The sequence below is a fragment of the Oncorhynchus kisutch genome, linkage group LG21, assembly GCF_002021735.2.
Source record: "Oncorhynchus kisutch isolate 150728-3 linkage group LG21, Okis_V2, whole genome shotgun sequence".
In the NCBI taxonomy this organism is placed as follows: Eukaryota; Metazoa; Chordata; class Actinopteri; order Salmoniformes; family Salmonidae; genus Oncorhynchus; species Oncorhynchus kisutch.
The window spans coordinates 42279836-42294932 of record NC_034194.2 but is presented as its reverse complement, the minus strand read 5'-3'; the positions used below and the strand labels follow the sequence as shown (position 1 = coordinate 42294932).

General features: G+C 43.3%; 2 protein-coding genes across 7 annotated transcripts in view; both read left to right on the top strand.

The window, feature by feature from the left end:
- The first annotated feature begins 381 nt into the window (after nucleotides 1-381).
- On the top strand, nucleotides 382-8891 carry LOC109880625 (basic leucine zipper transcriptional factor ATF-like). The gene is made up of 3 exons (XM_020472818.2): nucleotides 382-848; nucleotides 1769-1873; nucleotides 6932-8891. The coding sequence occupies exons 1-3, from the start codon at nucleotides 780-782 to the stop codon at nucleotides 7172-7174; spliced, it is 417 nt and encodes a 138-aa protein (XP_020328407.1). The 5' UTR covers nucleotides 382-779; the 3' UTR covers nucleotides 7175-8891.
- Nucleotides 8892-13351: 4460 nt separating this feature from the next.
- LOC109880619 (feline leukemia virus subgroup C receptor-related protein 2) overlaps nucleotides 13352-15097 on the top strand; it is a 61062-nt gene continuing 59316 nt past the window's right edge. For 3 of the 6 annotated variants that reach the window (XR_004204720.1, XM_031800857.1, XM_031800861.1), the window contains exon 1: nucleotides 13352-14811. Coding sequence is in view for 5 of the 6 variants with exons in the window: in XM_031800857.1 (XP_031656717.1) it covers nucleotides 14203-14811 (609 nt within the window). In the remaining variant the exon portion in view is untranslated. The remainder of the gene's footprint in view (nucleotides 14812-15097) is intronic. The other 3 variants (XM_031800858.1, XM_031800860.1, XM_031800859.1) reach the window with 2 other exon arrangements.

Sequence of the window (15097 nt, the reverse complement as noted above, 5' to 3'; positions counted from 1 at the left end):
TATTATGAGCCCGTCCTCCCCTCAGCAGCCTCCACTGGTAAGTGTCTCATTCTAGCGTTCTACCTTCTAATATTCCAGACAGGCTAATATCAGTCCATTTACTGATAATATGATTCATTCCCCTTTGTAAACAGAAGAATGGACTTCCTGTGGGGGTTTGCTTGGTAGTAGATATGCCCCTATAGGTGCAAACTTTCCAAGGGTCATGTGACTTCCAGTCTGGTGTCAATAACCCAGTTTATATATATATATATATATATATATATATATATATATTTTTTTTTTAACCAGAAACCGCAACAGACGCTTTCTGATAATTAGGCAGACACAGTGTGTGTGTGTGTATGTGTGTGTGTGAGAGAGATAGAGAGGAAGGAAGGAGGGCAGGCGGGAGAGAGAGAGGTATAGAGAGTGAGAGAGACAGAGAGAGAGAGAGGAAGGAAGGAAGGTAGGAAGGAAAGAGAGAGAGAGAGAGGTATATATATATATATATATATAGAGAGAGAGAGATAGGTAGAGAGAGAGAGGTATATATAGAGAGAGAGAGGTATATATAGAGAGAGGTAGAGCGAGAGAGAGAGGTAGAGAGAGAGCGTGAGAATAGAGAGAGTGAGAGAGAGAAGTTCTTTCTCATTAAGCGACCAACCAGGTTCAGCTTAGCACACTGTCTGAACACACACACACACAGCGACAGCTTAGCACACTCTGTCTGAACACACACACACAAATAAAAAGCAGAAGTGGTGAGAGGCACAGGGTTTGGGGCAACGTGGTTGGCTATGGCTCACGGCTCTGACAGCGATGACTCCAATTACACCAAGTCTCCTTCGCCAGCGGGCAGCAGGCGGGTAAGGACATCTCTTTTGACTATTTATTACCTTCTCTCTCTCTTTCTAGCCTTTATTTAGTTATGAAGTGTTATCATTGCGACGTGGGGCATTATAGTCACGTTTTCAGTAACGTATTGTCGAGGAGTAGTAATCATCCCAATCGTACTCTATCGTTATGCTCTGTATGCGGTTATCACTCGTCTTGTCTTTACTCTGGTCACTTTCAACTGTCATCTCTCAATGGCTCGTTGAATGACATGCTTTGGCTGGTCTGGATGATCGTTTACGACTCTGGGCATTCAGGACGTCTTTCTTCCGTAGTATTTTGCTTTAAATGTAGAAATTTAAATTTTGATTGAAATGTAGAATTAAGCAGAAATTTAGAATCATGTACAAACGTAGAATCATGCTGCAATGTAGATTCGTTCATGACAACAATGAGGAGTTTCCTTGACGACAGTTGTTTGTAAATTCCGGCATGTGTTCTGGGAATCAAGGCCGTTCGATGAAAGGATGAGCTGATAGACTTAACATTGCAATATTGCATCGTTGGGTTGGGTCGGGTCGGGTCGGGTCGGCGTGGTCTCAGATCACGCCTGGTTTCATGTCCTGAATACTTCAGTTGTCATGGTATCAGAATAACTCAGCTATGTAGAAATGCTGCGTCAGTCAAGTCATGCACCAAAGAGATGTCTCATCCTAGAACTGTCTAAACATTGTTATACATGTTCAAGCTACAATATCTACTGTATACTAGAGTGAAACCTAATATTCCACCCATTAGTGTAAGTTAGTTAGTTAGTTAGTTAGTTAGTTAATTAGTTAGTCAGTCAGTTAGTTAGTTAGTTAGTTAGTCAGTTAGTCAATTAGTTAGTTAGTTAGGGTGAGCAACAGTTAGTGTCCTGTCAGGAAGATGACTGCCCCGTGTCTCTCCCCAGGGCTCCTCAGACAACATAAAGAAAGTAATGAGAAGAGAGAAGAACCGTATCGCTGCCCAGAAGAGCAGGATGAGACAGACCCAGAAGGCAGACAGTCTACACCTGGTGAGGACGACTACACACAATGCAATACACTGAGGCGTGCACCATATCTGGCTATGAGTTAGGATGACTACCCACAACGCAATACACTGAGGCGTGCACCATATCTGGCTATGAGTTAGGATGACTACCCACAATGCCATACACTGAGGCGTGCACCATGTCTGGCTAATGAGTTAGGACGACTACCCACAATGCAATACACTGAGGCGTGCACCATGTCTGGCTAATGAGTTAGGACGACTACCCACAATGCCATACACTGAGGCGTGCACCATGTCTGGCTAATGAGTTAGGACGACTACCCACAATGCAAAACACTGAGGCGTGCACCATGTCTGGCTATGAGTTAGGATGACTACCCACAATGCAATACACTGAGGCGTGCACCATGTCTGGCTAATGAGTTAGGACGACTACCCACAATGCAAAACACTGAGGCGTGCACCATGTCTGGCTATGAGTTAGGATGACTACCCACAATGCAATCCACCAGGCCAAATGTGTGGCACCATATCCAGTACAACTGGACTTGTCAAACTAGCAGTGAGTCGGTTGTGGCCTGAATGAAATAAATACAGACTCCACACATGCAGTGTTCCCAAATCCGGCATGGTGAAGTTGCAAACTTTGGCAGGTCACCCCAAAAGCCGATTTATGACTTCTAAAAGTCTAGCCTGGTCCCAATAGATCTGTTGTCTCCTTCTATAGCCTGGTCCCAGATCTGTTGTCTCCTTCTATAGCCTGGTCCCAGATCTGTTGTCTCCTTCTATAGCCTGGTCTCAGATCTGTTGTCTCCTTCAATAGCCTGGTCCCAGATCTATTGTCTCCTTCTATAGCCTGGTCCCAGATCTGTTGTCTCCTTCAATAGCCTGGTCCCAGATCTGTTGTCTCCTTCTATAGCCTGGTCCCAGATCTGTTGTCTCCTTCTATAGCCTGGTCCCAGATCTGTTGTCTCCTTCTATAGCCTGGTCCCAGATCTGTTGCCAACTCCATTGCTCATTGTCAAGCCAAGCAAGGACTGGGCGTGATAGCACAAACAGACTGGCACTCAGGCTACTACAGGCATGATAGCACAAACAGACTGGCACTCAGGCTACCACAAGTCAGGAACAGACTGGTTATGCGGTAATCAGACACCCAGGCTGATTATTGATTTACTGATTATTGATTTATTAGGCCGGGGGAACTCAGCAAAGCTTTATTTTCAAGTCCTTCAAGTCCTTTCCCCAGTGATCCACTATGATAAGGTTATAAAGAAAAAGCTGTGTTGTTGGAAATCTGTGTTGGTCTGTGTTGGTCAGTGTTGGTGGGTGTTGTTCGGTGTTGGTCTGTGTTGGTCGATGTTGGTCTGTGTTGGTCTGTGTTGGTGGATGTTGGTCTGTGTTGGTTGATGTTGGTCAGTGTTGGTCGGTGTTGGTCTGTGTTGGTCTGTGTTGGTCTGTGTTGGTCTGTGTTGGTGGATGTTGGTGGATGTTGGTCTGTGTTGGTCTGTGTTGGTCAGTGTTGGTCAGTGTTGGTCGGTGTTGGTCGGTGTTGGTCGTTGTTGGTTGATGTTGGTCTGTGTTGGTCGATGCTGGTTGATGTTGGTCAGTGTTGGTCTGTGCTGGTTGATGTTGGTCTGTGTTGGTCTGTGTTGGTTGATGTTGGTCAGTGTTGGTCTGTCTTGGTCAGTGTTGGTCGATGCTGGTCAGTGTTGGTCAGTGTTGGTCTGTGTTGGTGGGTGTTGGTGGATGTTGGTCTGTGTTGGTGGATGTTGGTCTGTGTTGGTTGATGTTGGTCTGTGTTGGTCTGTGTTGGTCGATGCTGGTCTGTGTTGGTCAGTGTTGGTTGATGTTGGTCAGTGTTGGTTGATGTTGGTCTGTGTTGGTTGATGTTGGTCTGTGTTGGTTGATGTTGGTCTGTGTTGGTTGATGTTGGTCTGTGTTGGTTGATGTTGGTCTGTGTTGGTTGATGTTGGTCTGTGTTGGTCGGTGTTGGTCAGTGTTGGTCAGTGTTGGTCTGTGTTGGTCGGTGTTGGTCGGTGTTGGTCTGTAATGGTCGGTGTCGGTCAGTGTTGGTCAGTATGAGATGATATTGACAAAGCGCTGATGGACCATGTGGTGATGTGTCATCATGGCTTCTGTTGGGCTCATCACTTAGGGTTCATCCCAAATGGCACCATATTCCCTATATAGTGACCTACTTCTGATGGTGATACCTATGAGCCCTGGTGCACTAAATAGAGAATAGGGTGCATTTGGGATACAAACGTGGCCATATCTCTGCCTGTGTGGGATTGCTGCGATACTGAGTATTCATTATCACACGTAATGTTAATATCAGTTGGTAATAAATGGCACCCTATTCCCTACGTAGTGCACTACTTTATACCAGGGCTCTGGTCAAAAAGTAGTGCACTTCAAAGAGGAATACTGTGTTATTTGGGATACACATGAGCAGCAGTAATACAACACGTGACTGGAGATATTTCAGGTAATAGTCAAAGTGAAAAGCACACAATCACTTTCCTTTCACCGTCTCTATCTGTTCATTGACTGGCTAGCTTTTAGTCATTGACTTTCACTTCTATCGCTTGGCAGAGTCTAGTAAAGAACACCTATTTCCGATGGTAGAAGCTACAAATACATTTTAGTCTTAGCGGTTAGTGTTGCTGAAGAGAGTAGAGTTTATTAATGGGGACACCATGCGGTTCTGCTGAGGATGCTTTCTTCATAAGGTCTATGGTGTCAAAATGAAAATCAATGTATTTAGAGCTGCTAGAAGACATCTCAAACTCTGGAGAAAATATCTGTATTTAATAGAATGCCGGTAGGACATCGTTTTCTTTTTCTCCAGTGGTTTTAGAAAGACAATTTTGTTAATCTACAACAATTCAACATTGTATTTTTTTCTCTGTTGTCTTTTTCTTCTGAGGTCCTCAGGTACATGTGTAGATGTTCCATTACAGTGTGGGCCTGCACAGGGCCAGATGATCAGGCTGTCAGACATGAGCTCTGCGTGTTCGTGGGATGATGATGGCCTTTTACTCCCAGAGATGTCGGGAAACAAAACAAGTTAGACAGAAAAGGCCAGGGTTAGAGGAGGGAAGATAGAGAGTGTTGCGCAGTGTGGCCTTCCTGTCAGAGACAGGCCTGGGTAAACCCCAGTGATCACGTCACTTAAGGCCAACAACCCACTGACACGGGTCCTTTACCAGAAATGACAGCCGTTCTCTCCCCTCCTACCCACGGTTTACTACTAAACCTCATTTACACAGGAGAGAGTGAGAGAGAGAGAGAGCGAGAGAGACTACTACTCAGGAAACAGGAAACGTGTCACAGTGAGGGAAAATTCAACTTCCTGTTTGTTAAACGAGTTGACAAAACCCATAAAACCACAAAATATGCTTAGCCTAACACGCTCTGTGAGGAAGCCTGTGCTGAGCCATCATTGGTCCATCCTCCCTAATACGCTCTGTGAGGAAGCCTGAGCTGAGCCATCATTGGTCCATCCTCCCTAATACGCTCTGCAAGGAAGCCTGAGCTGAGCCATCATTGGTCCATCCTCCCTAATATGCTCTGCAAGGAAGCCTGAGCTGAGCCATCATTGGTCCATCCTCCCTAATACACTCTGTGAGGAAGCCTGAGCTGAGCCATCATTGGTCCATCCTCCCTAATACACTCTGTGAGGAAGCCTGAGCTGAGCCATCATTGGTCCATCCTCCCTAATGCACTCTGTGAGGAAGCCTGAGCTGAGCCATCATTGGTCCATCCTCCCTAATACGCTCTGTGAGGAAGCCTGAGCTGGTGAATAAGCCGTCTCTCAGAACTAGACCAGGTGTTTTACATAGAATAATGACTTAGACTGGATCTAACAACCACCACCACAGCACCACCCACATACTGGGTTTTCACAAAGGTCATTGACTCTGAAATCTAACCAGATCTGATGATGGAAGTTCAGAAGAACAACGTCTTTCTGCACAAAAAAAAAAAAAAGATGTGAAGATTATTTGAATGAACAAATGAACGACAGCAGCAAGGGGGGGTGGTGGATTTTTCTTTTGAATAATTTTTCCCACCAAAGCTGAAGTTAGAGAGACGGATGATAACTTAAAAAAAAAAAAAATCAACGATGGCCTGAGTTGTAACCCGGGTAACCTATGGTCGAACCATACAGGTCATTGGTATTCAGCATAGCAGAGCCACAAAACAGTTGAATTGTGTACTTTCACTGTACAGAGAAGAATTCATGCTGCAATTTCAGTTGCGGCCATTTGATTATGAGGTCATTAGCTTCATTCATTTATTGATTCAAGTTTGACTGATTCCATAGAAGAAATGGGCCTTCACTGAGTCTAGTTCCTGCTGCAGCTTGCTCTTTGGGGTCTAGGCTGGGTTACTGTAAAGCAGGCTGAGTTACTGTAAAGCAGGCTGGGTTACTGTAAAGCAGGCTGAGTTACTGTAAAGCAGGCTGAGTTACTGTAAAGCAGGCTGAGTTACTGTAAAGCAGGCTGGGTTACTGTAAAGCAGGCTGGGTTACTGTAAAGCAGGCAGGGTTACTGTAAAGCAGGCAGGGTTACTGTAAAGCAGGCAGGGTTACTGTAAAGCAGGCTGAGTTACTGTAAAGCAGGCTGGGTTACTGTAAAGCAGGCTGGGTTACTGTAAAGCAGGCTGGGTTACTGTAAAGCAGGCTGGGTTACTGTAAAGCAGGCTGGGTTACTCTAAAGCAGGCTGGGTTACTGTAAAGCAGGCTGGGTTACTGTAAAGCAGGCTGGGTTACTGTAAAGCAGGCTGAGTTACTGTAAAGCAGGCTGAGTTACTGTAAAGCAGGCTGGGTTACACAGGCTGGGTTACTGTAAAACAGGCTGAGTTACTGTAAAACAGGCTGAGTTATTGTAAAGCAGGCTGAGTTATTGTAAAGCAGGCTGGGTTACTGTAAAGCAGGCTGAGTTACTGTAAAGCAGGCTGAGTTACTGTAAAACAGGCTGGATTACTGTAAAGCACTTTGTAATACCTAGTGATGTAAAAGGGCCTTTATTTGTACATTTCATTGACTGATTGGTTCCTTTTGCTTCAGGAGAGTGAGAACCTGGAGAAGGAGAACGCGGCTCTGAGGAAGGAGGTGAAGAAACTCAAAGAAGAAGCCAAGTATCTCTCCTCTGTCCTGACTACCCATGAGCCTCTCTGCACTGGCCTGCCCCCCCAGATGACCCCTGACCTCATCTACTCCCCCCATCATCACTCCGTCTCCCCCCACCATCACGGGAGCAATGTCTTCCACCACCAGCACAGCATCGCTGTGTCGCACTTCCAGCACTGATCACCACCGACCACCAGGTGGTGCTGAAAAGAGAAGCGGGAGAGGTTTACTGACCTTGATATAGTGGGTGAAGAGAGCCACTTGAACTAGCCTCGCTAAACCAGGTCAGTCTGGTGTCAAGAGGCTACACTTGAACAGGATGAAGTTAATGAATGGTTTCTTTGTTTCAACTGGAACAGACAGCACTCATGAATGATGTCTTTGCATCAGATCAACAATTTTCTGATATTAAAAGATGACAAAGACTTCTTTTACACAGGCAGCCAAATTCTGATCTTTTGCCCAATTAGTGTCAAAATGTCTGATTGGTCCAAAAAATAATTAATGACAAAAGATCAGAATTGTTTAAAGGCACATAGATGGTAATTTCAAATGTATGTATATAACATCTACAGGACATAAAACCAGCATGATTGAATGATTCTTTATTGTACTATTGACATTTATACAACAATGAAATGATTCCTTGTTTACGTTTCAAGTAATTTATTTAGGCCTATTACAATGTTTTGCCTCTAGGACTGGGACGATACTAGTATCACGATACTTGTTAGTATTGTGGCAAGGGAACAAAACACAAAGCAGATTTAACTTCTTTAGAAAAACAGTCTTAATGTTGGAAACGAACATCACTATGTTATCAACCAGATTCACATGTAGTTATTTTCCAGGCTATTATATCACAACATATGTTCCATAAAGTAGGTTTAGGACCAGGCTATATCACAACATATGTTCCATAAAGTAGGTTTAGGACCAGGCTATATCACAACATATGTTCCATAAAGTAGGTTTAGGACCAGGCTATATCACAACATATGTTCCATAAAGTAGGTTTAGGACCAGGCTATATCACAACATATGTTCCATAAAGTAGGTTTAGGACCAGGCTATATCACAACATATGTTCCATAAAGTAGGTTTAGGACCAGGCTATATCACAACATATGTTCCATAAAGTAGGTTTAGGACCAGGCTATATCACAACATATGTTCCATAAAGTAGGTTTAGGACCAGCCTATATCACAACATATGTTCCATAAAGTAGGTTTAGGACCAGGCTATATCACAACATATTTTACATACAGCAGATTTTTTAAAGGACCAAAGAATCTGATCTGGTTCGTGTTTTCCTTTTTTTACCATAGAAATAAATATCGCAATACTGGTATCATCCCAGCCTTTAGTTTTATTTGTGTGCATTTCTCATGTTCACGACTACCACTATTGCATATGACTGATTGGAGCATTGACAAATAGCTTGGATTACTCAATGATGTGTACATTATTTTACTATTTTCTCACAAAACAGCTGCTTTTCTAGTCTGATTTGAATACATGTACATTCTGCCTAAAGTGAAACAGTTTGAAAATAACTTTGTTAACTCAAGAGTCTACGTTCGAATCATCTTGAATTCGTAAAAAAAAAAAATACAATTATTTAATGGTCACAAGGTGGAGTCGTGTACCTATAAGTAATTAAGGGTAAGGCCTTGTTAAGGAACCGTATGCATTGTATGCTCTGATATAAGTGATTATCTTATAGACTGGTACTGAGACAGGACATAATAAAGGTGAAATAAATAAAATGAATACAGGTTTAGTTTACCATCAGTGCTTGTACTTTTTAAATGAATTTCTTTGAATGTTGTATTGAATTTTTTAAATGCTGTCTTACTGTACATTTAAAAATAAAGATAGAAACTTAGAAATGGTTTTGAAATGCAAGATAGTGAATTTTTGGGTGGAAGCAATGTTTTTTCCGACCCTGAGCAAACATCAGGTCTGGTTGAGGGCAAACATGAACATTGAAAATTCTGTGCTACTTCCAGCGCGTGTTTACTGTGAACACTGAGGCTGTACCTGCTTACAGTTTTACTGTGAACACTGAGGCTGTACCTGCTTTAAGTTACAGTTTTACTGTGAACACTGAGGCTGTACCCACTAAGTTACAGTTTTACTGTGAACACTGAGGCTGTACCTGCTTACAGTTTTACTGTGAACACTGAGGCTCTACCCACTTTAAGTTACAGTTTTACTGTGAACACTGAGGCTGTACCCACTAAGTTACAGTTTTACTGTGAACACTGAGGCGGTACCTGCTTAATGTTACAGTTTTACTGTGAACACTGAGGCTGTACCCACTTTAAGTTACAGTTTTACTGTGAACACTGAGGCTGTACCCACTTTAAGTTACAGTTTTACTGTGAACACTGAGGCTGTACCTGCTTTAAGTTACAGTTTTACTGTGAACACTGAGGCTGTACCCACTTTAAGTTACAGTTTTACTGTGAACACTGAGGCTGTACCTGCTTACAGTTTTACTGTGAACACTGAGGCTGTACCTGCTTACAGTTTTACTGTGAACACTGAGGCTGTACCCACTTTAAGTTACAGTTTTACTGTGAACACTGAGGCTCTACCCACTTTAAGTTACAGTTTTAACAGTGGCCAAGTAGGCTACTGTGTCTGCTTGATCCTAATGTTGGCCTACCAGAGTGACCTACCATCAAAAACAATGGAGAAAATGCATCCCATAACATTTTAACATGGAAACAGCTGTTCTATCATTCAGACTATAGTAGCTGCCAATGTGTGGTGTTCAATGTAGGTCTACATTCCATGAGACCTTTGAGAGAAAAAAAAACATGCAGAGCTTGACATTAACCTGTTTATCCACTTGTCCTTCAGACAAGGAGGTGACTGAACATGTTGTGTTGTTTGATGCAAGAAACCTCTTTACAAAATAAAAATGTATTATTATTCCCATACCATTATTACAAAGAATCAGACAAATTATACTACCCCTCTGTCTATTGGCTACTGAGCTTATTCAAGCCTGTCTTAAAATTCAACACTGCCCCTTTAAGACCAAAATAAAAAATAAATCTGACTTACTTTTCAAAGATGTCTAGAAATGTACATGTAATATACACGTAATGTACACGTAATGTACACATAATTTACACGGAATGTACATGTAATGTGCACGTAATGCACACGGAATGTACACGTAATGTACACGTAATGTACATGTAATGCACACGTAATGTACACGTAATGTGCACGGAATGTACACGTAATGTACACGTAATGTACACGTAATGTGCTCTTGTAGGAAGCAATCCCTCTCCTATTGCTGACTACAAATGACATATTACCGGGCTAATAACTCACCAGCCAGCAAAGATTATGAACACAATGTGCACATGTAGCTGTATGCAGCTCTCACTTTGATCTCAAAACAAATGCATCATAAGGCTCCCGAATGGCACAGTGGTAAAGGCAATCACTACAGACCCTGGTTCGATCCCGGGCTGTGTCATAAACGGCTGTGATCGGGAGTCCCGTAGGGCGGTGCAGAATTGGCCCAGTGTCGTCCGGGTTAGGGGAGGGTTCTGACCGGGGCAGGCCGTCATTGTAAAATAAGAATTTGTTCTTAACTGACTTGCCTAGTTAAATAAAGGTTACATTTAAAAGAAATCAAACAAATCTACTTATGACCACAGCTGTAAACACAATCCAGTTCAATGTATACGACACAGATCCATAAATGGCAATAGTTTATTTGCATATAGGCCTACTGCAGCTCTGATTGGCTATGCCCAGTGGTGGAAAAAGTACCCCGATTGTCATACTTGAGTAAAAGTAAAGATACTGTAATAAAAATTACTCAAAAAAAGGGAAAGTCACCCAGTAAAATACTACTTGACTAAAAATCCAAAAGTATTTGGTTTAAAATCTACTTATTATGTGCCAAAAGTAAATGTAATTGTTAAAATATACTTAAGTATCAAAAGTAAAAGTATAAATAATTTCAAATTCATAATCAAACCATATGACACCATTTTCTAGTTTTTTTTTTTTTTACCGATAGCCAGGGGAACACTCCAACACTCAGACATAATTTACAGATAGCCAGGGGCACACTACAACACTCAGACATCATTTACAGATAGCCAGGGGTACACTCCAACACTCAGACATAATTTACAGATAGCCAGGGGCACACTACAACACTCCAACACTCAGATATCATTTACAGATAGCCAGGGGCACATTACAACACTCAGACATCATTTACAGATAGCCAGGGGTACACTCCAACACTCAGACATCATTTACAGATAGCCAGGGGCACATTACAACACTCAGACATCATTTACAGATAGCCAGGGGCACACTACAACACTCAGACATCATTTACAGATAGCCAGGGGTACACTACAACACTCCAACACTCAGACATCATTTACAGATAGCCAGGGGTACACTCCAACACTCAGACATAATTTACAGATAGCCAGGGGCACACTACAACACTCCAACACTCAGATATCATTTACAGATAGCCAGGGGCACATTACAACACTCAGACATCATTTACAGATAGCCAGGGGTACACTCCAACACTCAGACATCATTTACAGATAGCCAGGGGCACATTACAACACTCAGACATCATTTACAGATAGCCAGGGGCACACTACAACACTCAGACATCATTTACAGATAGCCAGGGGTACACTACAACACTCCAACACTCAGACATCATTTACAGATAGCCAGGGGCACACTACAACACTCCAACACTCAGACATCATTTACAGATAGCCAGGGGCACACTCCAACACTCAGACATAATTTACTATAGCCAGGGGAACACTCCAACACTCAGACATCATTTACTATAGCCAGGGGAACACTCCAACACTCAGACATCATTTACAAATGAGGCCAGTGTTTAGTGAGTCCGCCAGATCAGAGGTAGTAGGGTTGACCAGGAATGTTCTCTTGATAAGTGAGTGAATTAGACCATTTTCCTGTCCTGCTAAGCATTCAAAATATAACGAGTACATTTTTGTGTCAGGGAAAATGTAAAAATAAAAGTACAAAGTATTTTTTACTTAAGTACTTTACACCACTGCCTATGCCTCACCGGTCTGGAGAATGTGGTGAGTCATTCACAATAGAATTATATTCCTATGCATTCTGCTTACAACAAAATATATTTCATGTTTCAGAATGTTGCATCGAAGTGGCTAGTATTGGCGTTTGATTCAATCACAATTGCCACAGTAAAAGGAAAACGTTGATAGTGTTAATTAAAAAGGGGAAAACTCAAGAAGAGTCGAATGAAGTTTAATCGCCTGCTTCTCTTTGTGGGCAGATATTTCTTCAGCACTCTATGCGGCAGTCTCGTGGGAACTGTACGCCAGTCTCATGGGAGCTGTATGGCAGTCTCATGGGAGCTGTACGGCAGTCTCGTGGGAGCTGTACGGCAGTCTCGTGGGAGCTGTACGACAGTCTCGTGGGAGCTGTACGGCAGTCTCGTGGGAGCTGTACGGCAGTCTCGTGGGAGCTGTACGGCAGTCTCGTGGGAGCTGTACGGCAGTCTCGTGGGAGCTGTACGGCAGTCTCGTGGGAGCTGTACGGTAGTCTCGTGGGAGCTGTGCGGCAGTCTCGTGGGAGCTGTGCGGCAGTCTCATGGGAGCTGTGCGGCAATCTCATGGGAGCTGTACGGCAGTCTCGTGGGAGCTGTACGGTAGTCTCGTGGGAGCTGTACGGTAGTCTCGTGGGAGCTGTACGGTAGTCTCATGGGAGCTGTGCGGCAGTCTCATGGGAGCTGTGCGGCAGTCTCATGGGAGCTGTACGGCAGTCTCGTGGGAGCTGTACGGCAGTCTCGGGGCTACAGCACGTCTGCTAACGCATGCAAGTTTAGAGGGAACATTGGGTGGAAGCCTCATGTTTTCAGACCAATGGTCGCTTTACGTTTTATGAACATCTAACATGATCTATTCCAATTCCAGTGCCATTTTCAATGTTATTCTATTATATGCTATTATATTCCATTCTATTCTATTATATTCCAGCTCCATATTATATTATATTGTAATCTACTCTATTGTATTGTATTCCATTTTATCTTGGGTCAGTGGATGGTGCTTTGTGGAAGTGTGTTTTATAGCCTATGTCAGTAACAGCAGAAATAGCATTTTGACATTGATAGTAGAATAATTTTAGTCGGCAACCAAAGTCGGATGTTCGGTTGCAAAATGTAGCTCCTCCTCCTCGGTCGTGCCCAATTTCAACACAGACGGCAGTGAGGGTTCATTGGGTAGTGGGTTGGTTGGCCCTACGTGGTGACGTAAACGGGCGTTTACATTGGGAAAGTTCGTTTTGCATGGCCCTGTGGCCCGTCTCAGCGGAGTTTAAATGTTTTAAAACAAAGGTGTCAAACTCATTCCACGGAGGGCCGAGTGTCGGTGAGTTTGCGTTATTCCCTTGTACTTGAGTGATGAATTAAGGTCAGTAATTTGTAAGGAATTCCTCACACCTGGTGGTCTTGGGCTGAAATTGAAAGGGAAAAACAAAACCTTTGCAGGCCATAGGCCATCCATGGAATGACTTTGTCACGCCTGTTTTAGACCATCCCATTATCGGTCCTTAAAGAAAATCTCCACCCACCCGAGACAGCTGGCCATGCAAAACGAACTGGCCCATTGATACTTCGCTCGACACTGAACAGAATGACATCTCCATACATTATTTAAAAACAAATGTTGGGCCACATTTGTTGCCTTTGAACTCCTTGTGAAAGTAGGCTACTGTTTTGTCAACTTCAGCACAACGGGAACAGAAAAAAGTGCGCCTAGGCAGGCTACTTGTAATGTAGTAATGTAGTCTATGAGTGACTTGTCTAGTTTACCATTTGCAAAGCGAATTATCGAATGGTTGTTTAGCGAACCGAAACGTCACATTTTCATCTCGGGGAATGCCTTTACTTTAAAATACTCAATTTGCTAACGTGGCATCACATAGAGATTGGTGTCGGTTGTAGTTTCTGATTGGTGAACTTCGAGTGGTGGTGTAGCTGGTTTGGCATGTGTCCCAAAACTAGAGTACTGTCAAAAGATCTGGGAGCTGTCGCATAGTCAAGCTGGTCCGAACTCTCACTAAAATGTAAGAGAGAGGCATACGTGTCTGTATTGTATTCACTTACCCGTCTTAGTTAGTAAACTTCAACATGAGCGGCGAAAATGAAAAACCCTCCTTGGTTTATGGCGAAATCAAAGACAATCCAAATGTGTTAGATCTGGAAAAAATTACAATTATGAAGTCTGCCGTTGACAGCGAGGACGTGCGCATGGAGCACAAGATACGACTCAACCAGAACGGGGACGATACAAACCAAACCATCAAACTATACAAGCGGCGTTGGTTCATCGTGTTGCTATTCAGCTCGTATTCTCTCTGCAACTCGTTCCAATGGATCCAGTACGGAATTATCAACAACATTTTCATGAGGTTCTACGGTGTAGAGTCTTTCACTATAGATTGGATGTCTATGATATACATGTTGACTTACATCCCCTTCATATTCCCGGTCACCTGGCTACTGGATAAGAAGGGGCTCCGTGTCATTGCGCTGGTGGCTACGGCCATGAATTGCGCGGGGACTTGGATCAAAGTGACCAGTGTGAGACCCAACCTGTTCGCAGTCACCATGCTCGGACAGTTCTGTTGCTCCCTTGCGCAGGTGTTTATACTTGGGATGCCGTCGAAGATCGCCTCGGTGTGGTTTGGATCGGAGGAGGTGTCCACCGCTTGCTCCATCGGGGTCTTCGGAAACCAGGTATGTTATGTAGTCGAAGGTCAGATACATTCAAAAGTAATTGCAGATGTAGCTATTTGTTTATGTAGTCGGTCATTTTGCACTTAAAAAAAATTATTAGTCACTTATCGGAATGTTATAGATTACTCCACCCATGTGTCCATTTGGCCCAGTTGGGAATTACGCAATACTCAAGCCACCGCTGGCCTATATTGGCCAGTTGGTAACCTCTCATCCTCTGCCCTCAAAGGTGTAAGGTCAATGTCATCACATGCATATTCATTTGTCCCATTGACGAGACTCCGAG